This window comes from Stegostoma tigrinum, chromosome 8 (assembly GCF_030684315.1).
Source record: "Stegostoma tigrinum isolate sSteTig4 chromosome 8, sSteTig4.hap1, whole genome shotgun sequence".
Lineage (NCBI taxonomy): Eukaryota > Metazoa > Chordata > Chondrichthyes > Orectolobiformes > Stegostomatidae > Stegostoma > Stegostoma tigrinum.
In genome coordinates this window covers 46811804-46836802 of record NC_081361.1, presented here as the reverse complement: position 1 = coordinate 46836802, position 24999 = coordinate 46811804, and the positions used below count along the sequence as shown (strand labels likewise).

The window sequence follows — 24999 nt, the reverse complement described above, 5'->3', positions numbered from 1 at the left end:
CAGAGAGTTCGTTAAAATGCAAAAGATTAGATATGAATTAATGAATTAGAATTAATTAGATATGGAAGTAAATGATCTTTTACAGATTGTGGTTGAGGCAGCAACCTTATGTTCAGCTGAAAACTCTGTGGGTCAACTTCCTCTTTTCCTGACCCATCTTCCATCTGATGGCGATAGCTGTGATAAACACTACCACCTGATTAGGACTGCTGCTTGACAAGAGCATGTTTATCTCCCCTGTTTCTGTGGACTGTAAGGTTTACTCTGTCAATCACAAATTAAATACTCCTTGCCAATAGATACAGGACAGGTGCACAATAAACAGGATAGTCACCTCCCATCTTGAGGCCACTTTACACAATACTAACAATGTCTTCTCTTTCTAAATCATGGGTAGTATGCCACACCAGCTCTATTTTGTTAACCTAGAATGTGACCATGGAAACCTGATTCAAGTGACCTGGATGTTTCAAAGCACTATTATTAGCATTGCTTATACTATTGCAAAAAGAGAAGAGCAATGCAATTTTGACGAATTTCATTTCTTTGCTATGCAAAAAATATTTCCACCTTCCAACAATGCTGAGGATTGGAGTAAATTACAGTGGGACATAAGTAACTTTGCAGCATGAGCAAGTAATTAGCAAATAACATGAATTGTGCTAAGTCATTCTTCTTAAAGAAGAATAGGGAGGTCATTTATTACTTGGAGAATGCAAGTCTGAGGGCTAGAGGAACAAAGGGACCTCAGACTAACAAGTGTGCCAATCAGAAAGTTGTACCACAAATAGTAAAGTCGAAGCCAGTTTAAAAAAAAAACAAACCAAGCATTAGACTTTATTGCTTGAGGTTCGAATAGAAAAGGCACCATATGAAACTTTTATCAAACCTTTAAGATTGGCTCTAGTTGACATTGATAAAATGGATTTGAAGTCACTAGGGTAGTTACAGAAAATTTACTAGGTTATGTAAAATATATGGATATAATATCAGGAAAGAATTGACAGGCTTAGTGTCTCTCTCAAGAAATGAAGGCTGAGGGATGACCCTATAGAACCATATAGTGCAAAAAAGGCTCATTGAGTCTGCATTGACAAACTACTATAAATCTGCACTAGTCCCACTTTCCAGCAATTGGCTGATGGCATTGAAGGTTTGGCATTTCAAGTGCTCATCCATGTACCTTTTAAAGGTTGTGAGGTTTCCCATCTTGACTACCCTGCCAGTCAGTGCACTGTAGATTTCCATGCAAAACAAATTCCTCCAAATCTTCTGTTTTTCGCCTTAAAATTATGTCCCCTTGCTATTGACTCTTCAATTAAAGTGAAAAAGAGCTTTCAATCCATGCCATTCATCTCATTCAAGCCCCCTGTCATCCTTCTCTGCTGTAAAGAAAACAACCAGGGCTTATCCAGCCCCTCTCTGTTTCTAAATTTCTTCATCCTAGGAAACATCCTGGTAAATGTCCTCTGTACTCCCTCTGGTGTAATCATATCCTTCCTAAAGTGTGTTGACCAGAAGTGGACACAGTACTCTGGCAGTGACCTGAGCAAAGTCCTGTACAGCTGCAACATAATGTTCCTGTGTGTATAATCTATACCAGGACTGAAAAGCAAAAGTCCCTGTGGTGCCTTAGATACTTTATTAACCTGTCCTGCTGCCTTCAAGGATCTCTTGACAAGCACCCCAAAATCCCTCATCCCTCATCCCTCATCCCTCATCCCTCATCCCTCATCCCTCATCCCTCATCCCTCATCCCTCATCCCTCATCCCTCATCCCTCATCCCTCATCCCTCATCCCTCATCCCTCATCCCTCATCCCTCATCCCTCATCCCTCATCCCTCTGAGCTTCTGAGTGTCCTGTTATTCATTGAGTACTCCCTTGTTACCTTTTAAAAGTGCATCACTTTGTGTTTATTAAATTTTATCTGCCACTTATCTGCCTAATCTGTCTATAGCTTCCTGTAATGTAAGACTACCTTTCTCACTGTCAACCACCTGGACGATCTTTGGATCATCCATAAGCTTTCTTCGCCCACTCCCATTATGTACATAATACATATTATCGCAAACAATAAGGGACAGAAAACTGATCATTCTAGTAAACACTGGTCACTAGGCTCCAGTCACACAAACAGCCTTTCACCACCAGCCTCTGTTTTCTGTCACTGAACCAAGTTTAGATCCAATTTGCAAGTACCCAAGATCCGATGTGTCTTTAGCATCTTTATCAGTATCCCAAATGGGACCTTGTCAAATTATTGACTGAAATCCATTTAAATCACGTCAGCTGCTCTTCCCTTACCTGCACGTCTCATCATTGCTTTGAAAAATTCAATCAGATTTGTTGGGTATGACCTCCCTCTGAGAAAGCCATGCTACCTATCCCTAACCAAACCTTGCCTCTCCAATTGGAACTTAATTATTTCCTTCCAGTAGTTTCCTGACCACTGATTATATGACCAATGATCTGTAGTTCCCTGGTTTATCTCTAACACCCTTGAAAAGTAGAACATCATCAGCTGGTCTCCAGTCTTCTCGCAGCTCCCCAGGGATAGACAGCACTTAAAACTTTGGGTCATAGCCTCTGTAATTTCATAGAACATGGAAAAGTTCAGCACAGTACAGGCCCTTTGTTGTGCCGTGGAATATTCCTAATCCAAACATAAAATAACCTAACCGACATTCCCCTCAATTCACTGCTGCTCATGTGCATGTCCAGCAGTCACTTAAATGTCTCTAATGACTCCGCTTCCACGACTACCATTGTCTCCCAGATAGTCTGGCATACAACTCATCTGGACCTAAGCATTTGATCATTTTAAAGCCTCCAATCCCTCACATCCCAGTTCAGACAGTCAAGAATCTCAGTCCCTCTTCCTAAATCATGTACCTAAAATGTCTTCCTCTAAAGTGAAGACTGATGAGAATACTTGTTTAACACCATTCTAACGTCCACTGGCTCAACACACACATTTCCCTCTTAGTCCCTAATGGATCCCAATCTTTCTTTGGTTGTGCTCTTCTTCTTGATGTACTTGAGATTCTTGGATATTTAGAATATCTGAGGGCAAAGATTCTCCCGAATCTTATCCACCAGTACTTTGTCATGTCTGCTGTTTGCTGTCCTATTTTCTTTCTTAACTTGCCGCTGTACTACTTTAGGGCTTCGGTTGATTTGCGCTTTCTCCTGTTAAAAGCTTCTCTTTTTCTTATCCAGTCCTGAATATTCCAGACATGCAGGGTTCTCTGGGCTTGTTGTTCCTACATTTCATGCAAAACATAGATTTAGAAGATAGGAGCATAAGGAGGTCATTTGGCTGATGGAGCCTGTTCTGCCATTCTTCATGATCATGACTGTCCAATTCAATAGACTAATCCTGCTTTCTCCCCATAACCTTTGATCCCATTCGCCCCCAAGTACTATATCGAGTCACCTCTTGTTTTGGCATCAACTACTCCTTGTGGTAATGAATTCCACAGGCTGGCCGCTCTTAGGGTGAAGGAATGTCTCCTCATCTCCATCCTAAATCGTCTACCCCGAATCCCCTGCTTCTGGACATACCCACCATTGGGAACATCCTCCCTGCATCTACTCTGCCCAGTCTTGTTAGAATTTTCTAAGTCCCTTTGAGATCCTGCCTTGTCTGAACTGTGGCAAAACAAACCCATCCTACTCAAGGATAGTAAGGACTGCTGATCCTGGAGTCAGAGATAAGTGTGGAGCTGAAGGAACATGGCAGGCCAGGCAGCATCACAGGGGCAGGAAAGTTGATGTTTTGGGTTGGGACCCTTCTTCAGAAATTGAGGGAGGGGGAACGGAACTCCGAAATAAATGGGGGGGATGGGGCTGGGGAAGGTAGGTGGGATGGTGACGGGTAGGCAGTGGTGGGGATTGGTCAGAAAGTGAGGAGCCACGGATAGGTGGGAGAGAAGATGGACAAGCTGTGTCAGATCAAGGAGGTGGGGATGAAAGGGATGAATTGGTCATGAGATGAGGCCAGGGGTGGGCAAATTTTGAAACTGGTAAAATCCACATTGTGACCATTGGGTCACCGTGACACCACCTGGAAACTGGAGGAGCAGCACTTTGTTCCACCTTGGGATCCTACAGCCCAAAGGCCTAAGTATGGACTTTACCTGTTTCAAGATCTCCCTACCCCAGGCCTCATCCCATGACCGGTGCACAGAAAAATAAAAAGATTTTGGGTGGAGAGAAAAGGTATGGGGGAAACAGTTTAGCAGCATCAGACTACAGGATTGATATACAGAATAGATGAAGTGTTAATTTTTGTGGTGTTGTCCGTCTCTGTGAGACAACAATACATACATTAGACAAAGATATGGCAGAGACCACTCAAAGCTCAATAAAACCACAACTCATTTATTAAGTTATTAAATGAACAATACAGACTTAATTACAAGAGATATCTTCATCATTGTCTTTCACTACCCTGATTTCTGTAAACCCAAATGTTATTACCCGCAATGACAAGGTGTAGAGCTGGATGAACACAGCAGTCCAGAAAATACCTGAAGAAATTTTCTGAAGGGCGCAGACCCGAAACGTCAGCTTTCCAGCTCCACCGATGTTGCCTGGCCTGCTGTGTTCATCCAGCTCTACACCTTGTTACCTCAGACTCTCCAGTATTGGCAGTTCCTACTATCTCTGTCTGTTATTATCTGGGAACGTTCATAGCTGGCCAGGCTGAAAACTGTTTGATGTCTTCGCCTCCAGACGAAGGGTACTTTCTTACACAATCTTCAAAGTGTTGTTAAACAAAGGGATTTATTCAGGCTTTTTATACACTGGTCTGTGTGCCAAGCACGTGCCTTATTTGGAATTATGTGTACATGTGACCAATCCAGAAGATTTTGTCCAAATGCACACCGCCTTTTGGATTTATCCTTGCACATGTGCAATCCCGAATGTTTTGTCCAAATGTCTGTCTTATCTGATAGAGACAGCAGTTCCTGGTTTCCTGCAGTTTTAACTCTTAGCAGATCTGACTGACTCAGCATAATTCCATGCACAAAGCACCCCATTGTTAGGCAACTTATCAGCTTCTTATATCTTCACTCTTATCCAACAGTGTCCCAAGACCTTCTGTTCTCAATCACCTCTAAATGCTTTCACTTTGCATGAGGTACATAGTGACAAGTTCACTAATTATCAAATTTTGTCCCTATTGGTTAAAAACAATATCTTATAGCAATTGGTGAGAGAAAATAACTGTTTTAAAGCTTCAGTTGCTTTCTCGGCAGAGGGACAGAGACACTAAACCTATTTCTTAAGCAGTCCAGAGGCTTCTTTCCCTCTGTAAATGCCGAAGTTGTTCATGTACTCAGGTGCCAATTAGAGTTGCCATTAGGTGGATGACTTGCAGCATCCACAACTGATCACATTTGGAGCAGCATGGTGGCTCAATGGGTAGCACTGCTGCCTCACACCCCCAGTGCCTTGGGCAACTGTCAGCATTGGTTTCCTTCCACAATCCGAAGATGGGCAGGTTAGGTGAATTGGCCATGCTAAGTTGCCCGTTGTGTCCAGGGATGAGTAAATTGGGTGGATTAACCATGGGAGGTGAAGGGTTCTTCATAAATTCGTAAGATTATAGGGGCAGAATTACGTTGTTCGTCCCATCAGAATCTGCTGTACCATTGGATGATGTGCTCCAGACCCTCATTTTCTATCCTTCTCATCACCCTTCAACCCATTACCAATTAAAAATGTCAAATTCCTTAAATTTACTAACTGTCCCAGCATCCACTGCACTTTGGGGGAATGATTTCCACAGATTCACAACCCCTTGGGAGAAGTAGCTTCTCAACATTTTTTGAAAAATTGGCACCCCTTATCTTAAGTCTATGACTTCTCATTGTAGAATATCCCACAAGAGGTACCATCTGCTTCACACCTATTTTATCTATACGTTTTATCATCTTTAATACCTTAACTTGGTGTCCCCTCATTCTTCTGAATTCCAGAGAGGATGGGCCTAAACTGTTCAATCTGTCTTCATATGGCAAACCCCTCATCACTCTAGTGAACTGTCTTTGAACTGCCTCCATTGTCACATGTTTCCTCAAGGGGACAAAAATTGTGTATAAAACTCCAGGTGAGGTCTCACCAATGCCTGTATAGTTTCAACAATACTTCCTTTTCTCTATATTCTATTCTTTTAGCTTAAAAGCCAACATTCCATTTGCTATCTTTATCATCTGCTGTACATACATGCCTTCTGTGACTCATGAATGAGGAGACCCAGATCCGTCTTAACTGGAGCACCCCAAAGTGTGTCTCCATTTCAATAATAGGTCACCTTCCCATTTTTCTGACCAAAATGCTTGACCTCACACTTATCCATGTTAAACTCCATCTGCCACTTTTTTAGCCCGTTCTTCTAACCTACCTACATCCATTTGTAAGGTTTTTATTTCCTCATTGCAGTTTAGCATCACCACTCTTTTTATATTGTCAGCAAATTTGGCTATAGAGCCTTACATCCCTGAATCTAAATCATTAATGTTGATCGTAAATAGCTGAAGTTCAAACACCAAATCCTGTGGCACCCCACTAGTTATTACTTTCTATCCAGATAAGAAAAAGCTATTTGTCCTGACTCTGTCTTCTGTCGGTCATCCAGTCACCTATCTAAGGTAATAAATTACTCCAATCCCTTGTGATCTAATCTTGTGAATTAAGAATTGTAGGTGTGGTGAGTCTGGGTGGTTTGCTCTTTGGACAGTTGGTGTGGTCTTGGGGAGAATGGTTATTTCCATATCGTAGGGATTCTGTGAATTCACACTAACTAGCCAGCGATCTGCTGCTGAATGAATCTTATGTAGCTCAAAGAAACCTTGATTCACAGTGAGTTCTAGTAAATTGTTTTTAAAAGTGCAGCAATTCCTTCCACAGACCATGGTCATAAAATTGGCTTTATCCTATTTTAGTCAACAATCAAACATAATGACTGCATCCATTTTCTTCTTTATAGTAAAAACCAAAAGAACTGCTGATGCAGTTAACTCTGAAACATTAACTCTGTTTTTCCTTCACAGATGCTGCCAGACCTGCTGAGCTTTTCTAGCAACTTTGTTATTATTCTTCTTTGTAGTAATACCTTAAACTAAAAGGCTGCAAAGGTGATGTGGCAATTTTAAAAAAGTGAGTTACTAGGGTTCATTGTGTTATATCTCCATGTCCCTTATTAAATAAGTTGGAATGGATGTTACAGACTGTGCTTCTATTTCCAGAAGCAGTTTTGTCCAGTGACAAAGTTCTGATTTGGTTTTTCATCCAGAATCAGTTGCGTGTCCTCAGGAATACTCAGCATAGTAACAGTTTCTTGCTTGGTTCCTGGACAATTGGATACAGTTTTGGGTTTGCATGGCTCTGCTGTATTGTCTAGCCAGTAAAGAAGAAAACATCTCCTGCTTTCCCCCTGAGGGCAAAGAAGTAAAAGAAAACCCTGAATCCTACTTTCTGTCTCTGCAAAATTCCCTTCTTTTAAGACAATGAATTCTCAACCAGCGATTGAAAGGCTGTGAATTGATGTGTCTCCTCAGAGTCAAAATGAGCCAGAAGGGAACTGAAGGAAAACATTTCATTGTCTGTAATCTAGACTGGTACCAGAATTTTGCTTCACTGTTTTGTTATTCCCCTAATTGTATTATTTGTGTTATCTCTTGCCTGTTTGTGCCTTTTCTGTGTGTATGTGATTTTGTTTTCAAAGGGGGTAGAGTTGAGTTATAAGTTAGCAAAGTGATTTTCTTTTCTGCAGTCTGTTAAAAGCAGTCTGTTTGCAATAAATGTTTTCTTGTTTAGTCAGAAATCTGATCAGTGTTTTCTTTTAACCTGGGTTCGGCAGTCAGATGGAGTGGCAACTTTAGATTATTAGTTTTAAATCTTTTCACATTTGTGACATTCCAGCAGTAGCGGGCTTGATTTCTCAGTGCACAACCCCAGTCTAAGAAATCTCTTAGGATGAGTTAGGTGGGTATATAAAATCTGTTTTGATTATTCTTAAAGAATGAACTGTTTCCTGTAAGATTATACAAGTTAAAACTTTATTGAAGAAAATGGAGGAAAATGATAATTTAAACAGTTGATCTTTTTATTTCTGTTTTTAAAAGTATAGTTGAAGAATATGATTAAATTTTATACTGTGAAGTTGGTTAGGCATTGAGAATTTGAAGGTAACCAGGTAAACAAAAATCAAACTCTTCAGGATACGTATTTTGAATTGTTTCATGAAAATGAGGAAGCTTTTCAAACATAGATTTGTTAGACTTACTTGGTGTTTAAATGCTGGTATACAATTGGTTATGTTTAACATTCTTCACGCTGCTGAGGTACTCAAATATAAACTACTTGCTTCCTTTCTCCCTGTGACATAGAAGTTAAAGTACAGGAGGAGGCCATTTGACCCATTGTTTTTGTACTGGCAGCTGAAAAAGCCACCCGTAGCCTCACTCTCCAGTCCTTTAACTTCATAACTTTCAAATTGGCACCCAGCTCTCTTTTGAAACCTGTATGGAATCCACCTCCATCCCAGTTGTAAGCAATGCATTCCTAATCATAACAACTTTGAGTAAAGAAGTTTCTCCTCATCTCACTCTTAGCTCTCTTGTTGACAGTCTTGAAATTGTGACCTATAGTTACTGACAGCAACCAGTGGAAACAGAATACCCTCCTTTACCCTGATTTTGAACACCTCAAAAAAGTCACCTCAATCTCCTCTGCTCTGAGGAGAACAAGCCCAGTCTCACCTGGTATGTAAAATCCTTGATTCCTGGTATCATTCAAGTAAATCTCCTTTTGAACTCTCTCCAGGGTTTTAACATTCTTCCTTAAAAAAGGTGCCCATAACTGAACACAATATTCCAAATGTGGTCTGACCAGTGATCTGTAGAGGTGTAACGTCACTTCCTTGTTTTTATACTTCATGCCCCGATTTGTAAACCCAAGGATTCCATAATCTTTCTCAGTAACTCTTTCAACTTGCTTGTCACCTTTGGAGAATAATACATGTCATCGCTGAGGCCCCTCTGCTCTTGTACTTCCCTTCTTCTGTATTATCTCTGATTCTTCCACTGAGGTACATTACCTTGCATTTCTCTGCGTTGAAGTTAATTTGCCAGGTTTTTGCCTGTTTTGGGCTAACTTGTCAATGTCCTTCTGAAGTTGCTCAGCATCACCCTCAGTTCAGTATGCTCCCTAGCTTAATGTCATCTTCAAATTTAGAGATTTTTGCCTTCAACCTACATCTCCAAACTGTTTACAAAAATCAGAAAGTAGAATTCCTAACACTGATCCCTGGGGACCACCACTTTCAACTCCTCTCCAATCTGACAAATGCCCATCTCCTGATTCCTGTCTTTTAGCCAACTTCTAATCCATGTAGCCAAGGACCCATTAATCCCAAACGTTTCTAATTTGCGAACCAGTCTGCCATGTGGCTCCGTTTCAAAAATGTTTATTTTGAAAGTCCAAATACACAAAATTCACAACACTACTCACATCCACTGCCTGTCAGGAAACTCAGTTAAATTTGTCGGATACGACCTGTCCTTGGCAAAGCCACATTAGTGTCTAAATATGTATTTACCTTATCCTAAATTATGGCCTCCCTCAGTTTTCGCCACTATTGATGTCAAACTGACAGGTCTGTAATTTCCTGGGGTGTCCTGTGTCCCTTTCTTAAACAATGGTGTCATATTTGCAATCCTCCAGTTCTCTGGGACTAATCTTGTATTCAGAGATGCCTGGAAAATTTCTGTTACTGGCTCTGTAATTTGCTCCCCTAACTCAGCAATCTCGAATGTATCCCATCCAAATCTGCCGACTTGTTCACCTGAAGTGCTACCAGCCTTCTCAGCACATCTTTATCTATCACTACTGTTGAGTTGTTCAACAGCCAGGTTTTCAATTAGACCATGGCTACCATCTTCTAATTTGGTAAAGGCAGAAGCAAAATATTCATTTAATATCTCTGTATCCTTTGCTTCAGTGAGCAGCTTACCCTACTTGTTGCATATGGACCCCACTTCATCCTTCATGAATCTTTTACTATTAATGTACTTGAGCATTTTATTCCTTGTTTTAGCATAACCTGTTACCATGTCCTCATGCTTCCTCTTAACCTTCCTATTCCAGCCTTAACGTCTCTCTCGCATTTGATATACTCTTCCTGATTTCTGTTGCTGCTATAACTCTGGTATGCATCATATGCCTCCTTCTTCTTGCTTTTTGCTTCAATATCCTTAGTCATCCAGGAGACTTTAGGATACTCCTTATTTATTTCTTAGGACTATATACTAGCTTGCATCCTATTCATCTCTTTTGAAATTCTCCCTTTTTTTAATCCACTGTTTTGTCCATCCAAATACATCTCCATTCAGTGTTCTGTAGTTAAACATTTAGACCACTGAAATCTGCCGTTTTCCAGACTGGGATCTTAACCAGTGATTTTTATTCTTTTCCAACTTAATGTTGAACTGTAATATTTTGATTGTTTACCGAATGCGCCCTTAGTCTGATGTTCTCCACTTGGCCTGCAGCAATTCCTTAGACTAGATCCAGCACAGTCCCCCTCCTGGTAGGATTGTAAATATACTTTTACAGAAAGTTCTCCTGCTCACATTGCAGAAATTTCTCCCCACCTGTGCCCCACACCCCTCCTTGTTCCCAGTCTATCCTATGATACTTGAAATCATCAGCAATTCTAGCCCTAATTGTTCTGCAGAGTTCCATAATCTGCCTACTTTTATTTCCTGCCCACTGTTTGGAGATCTGTAGGGTCACTACTTCCTTCCTGTTCCTCCCCTCCAACTGTATAGATTCGAATTCAGGAAGTGATCTTGTTCAAGGGCAATGATACTATCTTTGACCAAGACTGATACAGTTCCTTCCTCTTATGCACCCTGTTTCTACTAAAAGCCTTATATACTGAAGTATATGAAGCTTTGCGTGTTATTGTTGAAAACCTGCTAATGGTGAGAAGAAACTTGGGGAAAACAAAAATGTAACCAATTTTTAATTTTTTTATGAATGACATGATATATTTCTCAATTTCAGTTAAGAATTTTTTTAATGGTTCAATAAGCCAGCTGTATGAGTATTCCCGTGTACATCTCCTATGTATTGCCCATATAAGCATTTGGATGATGCTGCTACTTTGGAGGCAATTTTAAGTCAAAATAAATACCAATCTGGAGCATTACAGCATGCATGAGAGTACATTGTCTACATGTGCAAATGTCTGAATCATAAACTTGAGGTTATCTTTGACACATGGATTAAATAGCTCACTTTTGAGAAAAGGGCCATGGATTCAAGCTGCACACTCAATCCTGAGTCATGGGGACGTAATTGTATCAGTGATAATGGGAACTGCAGATGCTGGAGAATCCAAGATAATAAAATGTGAGGCTGGATGAACACAGCAGGCCCAGCAGCATCTCAGGAGCATAAAAGCTGACGTTTCGGGCCTAGACCCTTCATCAGAGAGGGGGATGGGGTGAGGGTTCTGGAATAAATAGGGAGAGAGGGGGAGGCGGACCGAAGATGGAGAGAAAAGAAGATAGGTGGAGAGGAGAGTATAGGTGGGGAGGGGATAGGCCAGTCCAGGGAAGACGGACAGGTCAAGGATGTGGGATGAGGTTGGTAGGTAGGAGATGGAGGTGCGGCTTGGGGTGGGAGGAAGGGATGGATGAGAGGAAGAACAGGTTAGGGAGGCACAGACAGGTTGGACTGGTTTTGGGATGCAGTGGGTGGAGGTGAAGAGCTGGGCTGGTTGTGTGGTGCAATGGTGGGGAGGGGACAAACTGGGCTGGTTTTGGGATGCGGTGGGGGTAGGGGAGATTTTGAAGCTGGTGAAGTCCACATTGATACCATTGGGCTGCAGGGTTCCCAAGTGGAATCTTTTATCTTCTAATTAGAAAGCTCACAAATACTGACAGTCAGAAATCTGAAGAAGACATTTTATGACATGCAGTCTTTATAAGCCATAGGTGAGGTCCACGATGCCTTAAAGATCTCAATCAAAATATCAGCCTATTTTCTTAAGATACTAACTAACCCAGTATAGTTCCAGCAGTTTAGCTCATCAGTTAGTCAGACATGTTAATGGAAGGTGTTGGCAGGAATTAATGCAGATTGATCAGCAAACTGACCATACTGGAACTAGCATTACAAAACTATGGCCTTCAAGACAAAAATGGATCATCATCCAACTCACATAGTATACTTAAATAACAACTGTTAACAGCGAGTTTTGAGAAGATTTGTAGCTCAGGTTGAGGTTCTGGCTGAGGTTGCTCGCTGAGCTGGAAGGTTCGTTTTCAGACGTTTCATCACCATTCTAGGTAACATCATCAGTGAACCTCCGGTAAAGCGCTGGTGTTATGTCCCGCTTTCTATTTATCTGTTTAGGTTTCCTTGGGTTGGTGATGTCATTTCCTGGATTGGTGATGTCATTTCCTGTTCTTTTTCTGAGCGGGTGGTAGATTGATTTTGAGCCAATGTGTTTGTTGATGGAGTTCCGGTTGGAATGCCATGCTTCTAGGAATTCTCGTGTGGAAATAAATAGAAAGCGGGACATAACAACAGCGCTTCACCGGAGGCTCACTGATGATGTTACCTAGAATGGTGACGCAACGTCTGAAAACGAACCTTCCAGCTCAGCGAGCAAACTCACATCCAGAACAACTGTAATGTAATAAAACCTCAAGATCCCTCAGAGAAGCTCTTTAAAGCAACATTTGACCAAAACGAGGTAATAGGTCAGGTTACCAAAAGCTTGGTCAACTGTTCGGCCACATTTAGAGTATAGTGTACAGTTCTGGTCACCACATTACCAAAAGGATGTGGATGCTTTGGAGAGGGTGCAGAGGAGGTTCCCAAGCTGTTCCTGCAGCCTTCGGGTGGCAACATTGTGGCACTGCAGGAGGCCCATGATGGACATGTCATCTAAAGAATGGGAGGGGGAGTGGAAATGGTTTGCGACTGGAAGGTGCAGACGCCAACTGTCCGACACCACCACCTACCGCTCCCTCGATCATGGCCCCACACCCGAGCACCAAACCATCATCTCCAACACCATTCATGACCTCATCACCTCAGGGGACCTCCCACCCACAGCCTCCAACCTCATTGTTCCCCAACTCCGCACGGCCCGTTTCTGTCTCCTTCCCAAAATCCACAAACCTGCCTGCCCTGGTCAACTCATTGTCTCGGCCTGCTCCTGCCCCACCGAACTCATCTCCACCTATCTGGACTCCATTTTCTCCCCTTTGGTCCAGGAACTCCCAGCTACGTCCATGACACCACCCACACCCTCCACCTCCTCCAGGACTTCCAATTCCCTGGCCCCCAACACCTCATTTTCACCATGGATGTCCAGTCCCTATACACCTGCATTCTGCATGCAGATGACCTCAAGACCCTCCGCTTCTTCCTGTCCCGCAGGTCCGACCAGTCCCCCTCCACCGACACCCTCATCCGCCTAGCCGAACTCGTCCTCACCCTCAACAACTTCTCTTTCGATTCCTCCCACTTCCTACAGACTAAGGGGATGGCCATGGGCACCCGCATGGGCCCCAGCTATGCCTGCCTCTTTGTAGGTTACGTGGAACAGTTCCTCTTCCGCACCTACACAGGCCCCAAATCCCACCTCTTCCTCCGTTACATTGATGACTGTATCGGCGCCGCCTCTTGCTCTCCAGAGGAGCTCGAACAGTTCATCCACTTCACCAACACCTTCCACCCCAACCTTCAGTTCACCTGGGCCATCTGCAGCACGTCCCTCACCTTCCTGGATCTCTGTCTCCATCTCAGGCAACCAGCTTGTAACTGATGTCCATTTCAAGCCCACCGACTCCCACAGCTACCTAGAATACACCTCCTCCCATCCACCATCCTGCTAAAATTCCTTCCCCTATTTCCAATTCCTCCGCCTCCGCTGCATCTGCTCCCACGATGAGGCATTCCACTCTCGCACATCCCAGATGTCCAAGTCCTTCAAGGACCACGACTTCCCCCCACAGTGGTCGAGAACGCCCTTGACCGCGTCTCCCGCATTTCCCGCCACACATCCCTCACACCCTGCCCCCGCCACAACCGCCCAAAGAGGATCGCCCTCGTTCTCACACACCACCCCACCAACCTCTGGATACAACGCATCATTCTCCGACACTTCCGCCATCTACAATCCGACCCCACCACCCAAGACATTTTTCCATCCCCACCCCTGTCTGCTTTCTGGAGAGACCACTCTCTCCTGACTCTCTTGTTCGCTCCACACTGCCCTCCAACCCCACCACACCCGGCACCTTCCCCTGCAACCGCAGGAAATGCTACACTTGCCCCCATACCTCCTCCCTCACCCCTATCCCAGGCCCCAAGATGACTTTCCACATTAAGCAGAGGTTCACCTGCACATCTGCCAATGTGGTATACTGTATCTACTGTACCCGGTGTGGCTGCCTCTACATTGGGGAAACCAAGCGGAGGCTTGGGGACCGCTTTGCAGAACACCTCCGCTCGGTTCGCAATAAACAACTGCACCTCCCAGTCGCAAACCATTTCCACTCCCCCTCCCGTTCTTTAGATGACATGTCCATCATGGGCCTCCTGCAGTGCCACAATGATGTCACCTGAAGGTTGCAGGAACAGCAACTCATATTCCGCTTGGGAACCCTGCAGCCCAATGGTATCAATGTGGACTTCACCAGTTTCAAAATCTCCCCTTCCCCCACCGCATCCCAAAACCAGCCCAGTTCGTTCCCCTCCCCCCACTGCACCACACAACCAGCCCAGCTCTTCCCCTCCCCCCATTGCATCCCAAAACCAGTCCAACCTGTCTCTACCTCCCTAACCTGTTCTTCCTCTCACCCATCCCTTCCTCCACCCCAAGCCACACCTCCATCTCCTACCTACCAACCTCATCCCACCTCCTTGACCTGTCTGTCTTCCCTGGACTGACCTATCCCCCGCTTCCTCCCCACCTGTACTCTCCTCGCCACCTATCTTCTTTTCTCTCCATCTTCGGTCCCGCCTCCCCCTCTCTCCCTATTTATTCCAGAACCCTCACCCCATCCCCCTCTCTGAAGGGTCTAGGCCCGAAACGTCAGCTTTTATGCTCCTGAGATGCTGCTGGGCCTGCTGTGTTCATCCAGCCTCACATTTTATTATCATGGGGATGTAAAATGTTTTTTGACATCTTGAGGATCTAGAGGTGCTTTCCAAGTGCAGGTGGTCTTGTCAGAATACCTAGTATTTCAACAGCAAGCTGTTAGCAAGTTGCTTCATTCAAAAGTTCTAATATTTGTCATTTATATTGACATTTCTACTTTGTATTTGATAGTCAATTATTTTAATAGCTATATTAAGCTGGTATAGCGTCATGAATATTAAATAACTGTGACACTGGAAGCAAATGTCACTTTTGATCCCAGCTAATGTTATTACTGGGCATGTCAGACCCCAGTCTTGAATCTGGCTTGATAGCTCATTTTTTATTTTATTTGTCAAGGTGGTCTTTCACTGAAACACAAGTGTGCAATGCTGTAGATTTGATTTCCCCAATAAAACAAGTTTATTATGCCAAAGAAAAATAGAATGAAACACACCAAGCTTGTTACATATAACGTGATTTGAAATATTTCAAAATGTACAGTAAAAATGCAATCCCATCCATTCCCACCATTATCACTTTACAGTATACAAATACCTGAAAGAGACTTTCTTTCTCTATCACATCCATAGGTTTATTTTAACTATTTCTTTCAATCCCTGGCCTTGAGAGTTTGGTAGCCTTTTCATTGATTTGTCAAATAAGCCCAAACATTCTCAGCTTTGAATAACCACTTCAGTGTTCTAACCAAATGTTGCTCCTCTAAAACTTATTCAGGTGGTAACCCACTTTCTAACAGTTCCAAACTAACTCCTTTCTCTAGAAGAAACTGCTTCACACCTCTAACTTCATCCAGGACTTGTGTAAACTGACACAGTCTTTGCAAGCTATGGATTTCTATTTAGATTAGATTAGATTAGATTCCCTACAGTGTGGAAGCAGGCCCTTTGGCCCAACAAGTCCACACCATCCTTTTGGAGCATCTCACCCAGACCCATCCCCCTATAACCCAAACACCCCTGAACACTACGGGCAATTTAGCACGGCCAATCCACCTAGCCCGCGCATCTTTGGACTGTGGGTGGAAACCGGAGCACTTGGAGGAAACCCACGCAGACACTGGGAGAACGTGCATACTCAACACAGACAGTTGCCCGAGGCTGGAATCAAACCCCGGTCCCTGGCGCTGTGAGGCTGCAGTGGTAACCACTGAGCCACCGTGCCGCCCTGTTCCCCAAGCAAATAATATCCTTCTCCTTTTAAACAGGAAGCAACTATTCAATATTTACTGTTTGTAAAACTCTCCCAATGCAAACGAATCCCAATTATCTCTCAAGGGACACTTTCCCATGTTGCTTTAAAAATAAATCATAGCTCCAGGCACATACCACAAATTAATCATTAAGCCCCCATATACACATCCAGACCCGCATTCCACTTGTTTAAAAATCCAAGCACTAGTGAAAGTACGATATTTATATATAAACATACATCTTACGCCTCATAATGCATAGTCAGTATGGAATGAAGCCAGATTCTCTGTATTTGTTTTCAAGCCTGGAACATCATGTCTAGATTGGAATTAGTTGATTTTTTTTGCCTTTGGCTGACTTCCATCAACCCTTTGCTTTGGTTATTTCCAATTAATCACTTTGAGGTATTACCTTATATTTAATTTCCCAAATGTGGGATTGAAAGTAAAGTCAACCACACAAGATGTGGCCTCTAATTATGAGTGAAACGTACTGATGTTTTGCTCAGAGATTGAGGGATTGATATCTTTAACATGCATGCCGTAGCAATAGAATAGTCCATAGAATCATTTGTTGATTTTGAAATGCTTTAGAACAAAGAACTTGTTGTTTTCACAAGAACAACCAATGATCTAATTGTGCAAGTTAATTTTTTTAAGAACTGTGTATTAATTTGACTGACTTACTGTTCGAATATTTCCCTGACCATGAGACTCATTTGCAATTGTAATTGGAAATATTTTGTTTTAAAATCGTTGCTATGTATTGCTATTTGGGAAAATTGAATCTTGTATAATTGTTTATATTTTTCATGCAGAATGAATTTGTATATTTTTTCCAAATCTAAATAACTATTTATTTCTCTTTAGAAAAGTGAAAGGAGGCAACATAGATGTCCACCCAACAGAGAAGGCTTTGGTAGTTCATTATGAAGTCGAAGCCACAATTTTGGGTGAGATGGGTGATACCATGTTGGGAGAACGTAAAGAGTGTCTGAAAACGTGAGTAATGTACAGCAAGTTATTCTGTTTGTCTCATTGTAATTTTGTAAAAAATGGAAAAGTAAATATTATCCATGTACTAAGTGCAAAATATCAAGCGTGCACTGAAGTGGAATTTTAGTTAAGAGAAAACTATCCAACAGAATGAACACTTAAAGAGGACCTCCCTCCTGGAAAAGATGCTGTATAGGTACAGGATGCAAAAAAGTCTAGAGTCTTCAGGAACCCTTGAAGTTTATGAAGGAGCATATTTTTCTGTATGTTAATTATTTTCTGTCTTGAAAGGAGAGATTGAATGCATATGATCTTCTCCACACCATTAGTAGAATCTCTCCTTGTGCATTCTTGCCTAGACAAACCATTCTTCTGTTTCAAGCTGTCCATTTTCCTTTCAGATTTCTTATTTTTCATTTTTTTCAACTTACTAGAAAGTATATGATACACTAGCATGACTGTTCCTGTTATGTAATCTAAGGGTGCAGAAATAGCTGGACAACGAGGATTCCTACGTTGGAAATCTAGTTTATGGAAAGTAGTTGGTAAGAGTTAAGGACTTGTTTTTGTGTAGTGTTTTTCACAATTTTGGAACGTTGTGGCACAGTGTACTTTTTAAGTGCACTTACTGGTTTAATTGTGGAATAGCTTAGATTAGATTCCCTACAGTGTGGAAGCAGGCCCTTTGGCCCAACAAGTCCACACTGCCCCTCAGAGCATCCCACCCAAACCCATCCCCCCATAACCCCCACACCCCTGAACACTGGGCAGTTTAGCATGGCCAATCCACCTAGCCTGCACATCTTTGGACTGTGGGAGGAAACTGGAGCACCTGGAGGAAACCTATTCAGACACAGGGAGGATGTGCAAACTCTGCACAGTTACCCAAGGCTGGAATTGAACCCAGGTCCCTGGCGCTGTGAGGCTGCAGTGCGAACCACTGAGCCACCATACCTCCCATAGAAGAAGCGATAAATAGCTTTGCTCTATTACCTTTTGAAAATTGGGACAACAGTTGTTGATTCCACGTTTTGGAAATTAAATATAAGGTAATACCTCAGAGTAATTAATTGGAAATAACCAAAGCAAGGGATAGATGAAAGTCAGCCAAAGGCAATTATTTGAACCTGAAAATCCCACAGAATGTTCCCTGTTCTATTTGAGTCACCGAGTACACAGGATCTTGAAGATTCTTTCGTTTCTTCTGGGAGTAAGCCAAGTTGGGGCAGAGCTTTCAGATATTCACTATGATTCTCTGTACTGCTCCTGATGTTCTTCAAGATATGAGATTTCTTAGGATACTCATAGAAGCTTCAGCCTAGAGGAATCTTCCAACTCTGCTTCTGCACTTCATGATTGCAGACCTCTTAACTCAAGCATAGGCTCCATTACATGTTTGTTTAGTGACTCCAAATCAGAAATGCCCTGGTTCCTGATAGACCTTTGTTACTGGTTCACAGTTTGTGGTGCACATTGTGCCTTCTCCAAACTGCTTCTGACTTCAGTGCCTGTTTCCGAGTGGACAAACAAAATACAAAACCTAAGAAATATATTACTCCAATCCATTCCCCAAATTATCTGGAAGGTAGAGATTTACATGAATTGTTTATAATTCCTGAACCTCCCCTTTGTTCTGGGATACCATATGAATAATTTAAACTCCAAATTGGAGAGCTTTAGACATAAAGTCTCCACCCACAAACTCAGAAAGGTAGCCCTTTGTTTTGTTTCCAGCACTTCCTGCTGTGCTTAGAACATAAATCAAAGGATGATTATGTTTGCAATTACATTCGGTCGCTAATCACTAGCTTCTCAAAACAGGTGTTTTCATTTATCTTAAAAAAAAATCTTCAAACTGTCACACTCCTGAAATGTACTGTTGTGGTACTGTCCCTCGAAGTATTAAGATGATAGCCTGGACCCTAACTTTGCCTTACGTGTTGGCATTGCCTTCCAGGTGGAATTAAACTGGTCAGACTACCACTTGTGAAACAAAACACACTATTCATGCACTATTGTTAAAATACAACAAAAGAAAGATGAAGATAATAAAATGTGAGGCTGGATGAACACAGCAGGCCAAGCAGCATCTCGGGAGCACAAAAGCTGACGTTTCGGGCCTAGACCCTTCATCAGAGAGGGGGATGGGGAGAGGGAACTGGAATAAATAGGGAGAGAGGGGGAGGCGGACCGAAGATGGAGAGTGAAGAAGATAGGTGGAGAGAGTGTAGGTAGGGAGGGGATAGGTCAGTCCAGGGAAGACGGACAGGTCAAGGAGGTGGGATGAGATTAGTAGGTAGCTGGGGGTGCAGCTTGGGGTGGGAGGAAGGGATGGGTGAGAGGAAGAACCGGTTCGGGAGGCAGAGACAGGTTGGACTGGTTTTGGGATGCATTGGGTGGGGGGGGAAGAGCTGGGCTGGTTGTGTGGTGCAGTGGGGGGAGGGGACGAACTGGGCTGGTTTAGGGATGCAGTAGGGGAAGGGGAGATTTTGAAACTGGTGAAGTCCACATTGATACCATTAGGCTGCAGGGTTCCCAGGCGGAATATGAGTTGCTGTTCCTGCAACCTTCGGGTGGCATCATTGTGGCAGTGCCGGAGGCCCATGATGGACATGTCATCTAGAGAATGGGAGGGGGAGTGGAAATGGTTTGCGACTGGAAGGTGCAGTTGTTTGTTGCAAACTGAACGGAGGTGTTCTGCAAAGCGGTCCCCAAGCCTCCGCTTGGTTTCCCCAATGTAGAGGAAGCCGCACCGGGTACAGTGGATGCAGTATACCACATTGGCAGATGTGCAGGTGAACCTCTGCTTAATGTGGAATGTCATCTTGGGGCCTGGGATAGGGGTGAGGGAGGAGTAGTTTGTCCCCTCCCCCCACTGCACCACACAACCAGCCCAGCTCTTCCCCCCCCCATCCAATTGCATCCCAAAACCAGTCCAACCTGTCTCTGCCTCCCGAACCGGTTCTTCCTCTCACCCATCCCTTCCTCCCACCCCAAGCCGCACCCCCAGCTACCTACTAATCTCATCCCACCTCCTTGACCTGTCCGTCTTCCCTGGACTGACCTATCCCCTCCCTACCTCCCCACCTATACTCTCTCCACCTATCTTCTTCACTCTCCATCTTCGGTCCGCCTCCCCCTCTCTCCCTATTTATTCCAGTTCCCTCTCCCCATCCCCCTCTCTGAAGGGTCTAGGCCCGAAACGTCAGCTTTTGTGCTCCTGAGATGCTGCTTGGCCTGCTGTGTTCATCCAGCCTCACATTTTATTATCTTGGAATTCTCCAGCATCTGCAGTTCCCATTATCTCCAAAAGAAAGATGAAATTGGAATAACTTAACTATATTGGACCATTTGGAATAGTAGATTCTTTAACTACTAAACAGTAACTGTTTTACTATAGTGACATCCCATAAACACACCTTTGGCAAAGGAAAATATGGTAAAATAGATTGTGTCTCACTACAATTCTAGCAACAGGACGACAGCCCCCACCTTTCAGCTGTAACGGAGTGAGGAAAAACATCCAGAGAACCTGAGAGAGATGAACAGGGAGCAAGGCGCTGCAGGTTCCAAGCCCAGCTTCAAAACCCCAGCAATAACTGTGACTGAAGACCAAAAGCAGAATTTCTTGTTCTGTGGGAGCTTGCCCCACCCATTTAGTCTGCTTCTTTTGTTCTAATTTTTAAAAGAAAACCTCCCAAACACCTTGAGCTGTTTGCTTTGAGATTTCAGTAGATAGCTCGGTACCTCTGTCTTAAAAGCTCTCTTCAAAAAAAAAGGACAAAATACATCACCTAATGCCATAGTATCACAATATGAATCATGAAATTACATGTACGTAATAATGTAAATTTGATTGTGGCTTAATGTGATATCAGATATTTGATTTTGTTTTATCAGTATCTTTGTGACCCGAGTGTCGCAAATATGAGTGATATGAAATACTTTTGTTTCTGTTGTAGTTAGTATTCAAAATAGAAAATGTAGTTTCTAGTGAATGTGTATACTGCAGATGTGCAACTTCTTTCCCTTGTACCATACATTAATTTTTTTACTTTTATGACAATGATGTTTGTTTCCCATAGACCACTTAGCCAAAAACTATCAAGATCAAGGAAAATATTGAATTCTGATAAATTTTAAAAATTTTGTTTTAGTGTATATTTCGCAAATATTTACTTCTGAGCTTGAAAGACGAGCTTTCATTTTTCTTGCCTGATTTCTTTCTGCTGACATTTGGTATTTGTTCACATCAGTTTTTGTTCAAAATTTGGTAAGTAGAAACAGTGAAGGAAGTTGGCTCGTTCATTAATGTTGTAATAGAGAATAAGCCTCTGGGCCAATAAGTAGTGTGTACAGTCATTTCTTTATTAGTGCTAATTAAGTGAATGTGGTCTGACAAAGAGGACACTGTCTTACTCAAGCATCAAATTTATTAGGTTTGAATGATGAAGGATTTCCGAAGTTGGGGAGAGGTTGTTGACCAGGGTGAAATGGTGTTTTAATTTTAACAGTGCATCTCTTATTACTCGAGTTAATTTTGAGCATATTGGTAAATTTCATTTTGATTCTGAATTTTTTTAAGTTTCTGTTTTTAAGGAAAACAAATTTCAGTGTTTGTCAAAGTGGCTCCTTTGTACAGTTTTAACAGGCAGGCTTATTTTAAAAATCTTGCTTTACTAAAGAGGCTGCTTGTCCTTGGAATCAATTTCTGACGGTTAGAATTTTTGTTCAATAAGAATAGTCAGTGTAATATACATTTACAGTGTATTTTAACAACTTTTAAAATTGGTTCATGGGAAATGGGGATCATTAATCAACCCATTATTTATTGCCTATCTCTGATTACCCTGGAGAATGTAGCAGTGAGCTGCCTTCTTAAACCACTAGGGCAGTATGATCGTCACGGAGCTGTTAAGCGAGTTCCAGGATGTTGGCCCAACAACATTGAAGGAATGATAATTTAGTTCCGTGTCAGGATGGTGTTTGGTTTGGAGGCGGTGGTATACACTGCATTAACTCTACAGTGATGTGAAGAGAATGCATGTTGAACGTGATGGATGGGGTATCAGTCAAGCAGGCTGTTTTGTTCTAGTTAGCATACTGCTTGAATATCATTGGAGATACACCCATCCTGGCAGTTGGAGACTTTGTTTCATCTCACTTGTGCCTTTAGGTGATGAACAGGTACTGGGGAGATCGGTGAGTTACTTTTTTAGGAATTCCTAGCTACTGATCTGCTCCAATTTCGTTTTTGGTCACTAGCCACCAGGATGTTGTTTGTACAGGATCCAGATGCTATTGAGTATTATGGGGTGATGATTAGGTTCCATCTTAGTGGAGATGATCATTGCCTGGTATTTGTGTACTACGAATATTACATGTTACTCATTAGGCCAAGCCTGAATATTACCCAGGTGTTGCTGCATTTGGACACTGATTGCATCAGCATCTGAGGGGAGACAAATGATCATGAGCATCCCAGTTCTGCCTTGTTAGAGGGAAGATCATTAACGAAGCAGCTGAAGATAGCTGGGCCTTGGACACTATCCTGAGGAACTTGGGTTCTTATGACACAGTCAATAATATCCTTAACTCTGAGCTTGGAGAACTGGATTCAAGCTCCACCTGTTCCAGAGGCGTACAGTTACATCTCTGAATGGGTTGATCAGAAAATATCTATCCTGAGGAAGTTAGAGGGCTCTTGTGTACAGTGGTAGTGTCCTTTAAAATAAAGATGATACGGAAGACTGTCTATATTTCAGAATTAGAAACAAGTCAGCTGGACCCCTTAAAATAGCCAACAAAAGGACTAGCTTATTACAAGAAATTTTACTCCAGTGAAAATTGTTAACAAAAGATTTAAAATGTGCAACTATGCACAAATATTGTCAAAATAATACTCGCACAGTCATCACCTTCATGTCTAAAGAAAAATAATTAAACCCTGCAGTGTTTTCTTAAAAGCACTTTGGCCATGTAACAGTTAAATTTTGATACAAATGAAATGTTCAGATTGTACAAATGTTGGTCTGCACCTGAAATTGCTTTCCACACATGCCATTAGCCATAGGCTTTTTTCCTGGTTAGGTAATTACCGTCTGCATTCTCTTTTTATAGAGAATGGGGTATAGATTCCAACTTCTTGTTTGAAAATCCTTGCTTGTGGCAATGAAGTATTCCAGTGGTTTTCAACACTCTTACTTTAGGGTTTTAGGTAAAGCAAAGGCAAAGACTTCTCTGTGGCAAGTTCTGTCTGACCATATACAAAACCAATACTTCTGCATCCACAAATTGGCCATGTGATCTCTCCCTCTGAAAGTTTGGTCTACTTATTCTTTCCGTCTAAGTAGCTTGGCTTTGTAACATTTTTTTTCAAAACAAAGAACAACAAAATATTCTTTCTGGAAAGTTAAAGATATGTATGTCTAACATGATGTTATGAGCTAATAGTTTGGATAACATACGTTTGTAACAAAGATGTCAAACAGCAAGAGGAACTCTGGCAAGTCTGTTTTCATGTAGACATGTATGAAGTCATCTATTTTGGACCAAAATAAATAGAACTGAATGTGAAAGAAGTAATGAAAAGCCTAGAAGCAATGGAGGAACAGATTAACTTGAGAGAAACAAAGCTGATCAATCAATTTGTGACTTTGATGATTGCAAGAAGTTTCAATGTACTTGAGGAACATACGACTCAGGAGCAGACCACCTGGTTTTTTGAGCCTGCTGTACCATTCAGTAAAGTTGTGACTGGTCTGTTTGTAGTCTCAGCTCCATTTTCCTGTCTGTGCTCGTGACCATTGTCTATCAAAAAAATCTACTTAACTCAGCCATGAATAAAATGAAAGACCCAGCCTCTACTACCTTCTGGACAAGAGAATCTCTCAGCCCTTTGAGAATGATGTAGGTTTTAAGAAGAACCTTATTGAACAGAATTGCTAAGGTGAAGGTGAGAAAGGGAGTTCTGGAGAACTGGCTCTGCAATTTAGTAAATACATTGAAAAAAATGTGGTATCTTGTTGCTGTTGTTGGTGATAACCTCAATATATTCCTGCAGGCCCAATTTGCTGTATGTTTGGTTTACTGGATTGCCGTATCCTGCCTTTCTCTGATCCCACCTCACCTTTAATTGATGCATTATTTGACTTTGGCAACCTTGCGGATTAGATAGATGATGCAATTATCTAACTCAGACATGAGTTAGGCAAAAATGATCTGTTAGGATGTCCAATTGAAAGATGGATGAAATGCAAATTTCTATTCGTCTCTATTGGTGGGACCCTGAAATTCTCTTTTGAATGGTATGGGAGGTTGGTTGGTTGTTGTGCACCCTCAATCAAGAAGCTTCCAGTGTTCCTGTTGTAAAAGCAGCACTCATAAATTCTGTATTACTAGCAGTTGGTAGCACTGATCGGTCACAGATATTTCTGTAGAGTGCTTTGTTGGGTGGAAAGAGTGTTGCTTAGTCTGAAAATCCCTTGGGATATATTCACAAATTCTTGTCAGAATCTTGAGATTTCGAAGGAAATGAACTTTCAACCAACCATTTTGGCTTTTAAGTAAAACCTAGCTCATTGCTGACAGATCAGCGCAGGGAATTCTTTTGC

At 42.3% G+C, this 24999-nt stretch overlaps 1 protein-coding gene across 5 annotated transcripts in view; it reads left to right on the top strand.

Moving 5' to 3' along the window:
• kifap3a (kinesin-associated protein 3a) overlaps positions 1-24999 on the top strand; it is a 209501-nt gene that overhangs the window by 27539 nt on the left and 156963 nt on the right. For all 5 annotated transcript variants that reach the window (XM_059647846.1, XM_059647844.1, XM_059647848.1 and 2 more), the window contains exon 2: positions 17261-17392. In XM_059647846.1, the coding sequence (XP_059503829.1) occupies positions 17261-17392 (132 nt within the window). The remainder of the gene's footprint in view (positions 1-17260; positions 17393-24999) is intronic.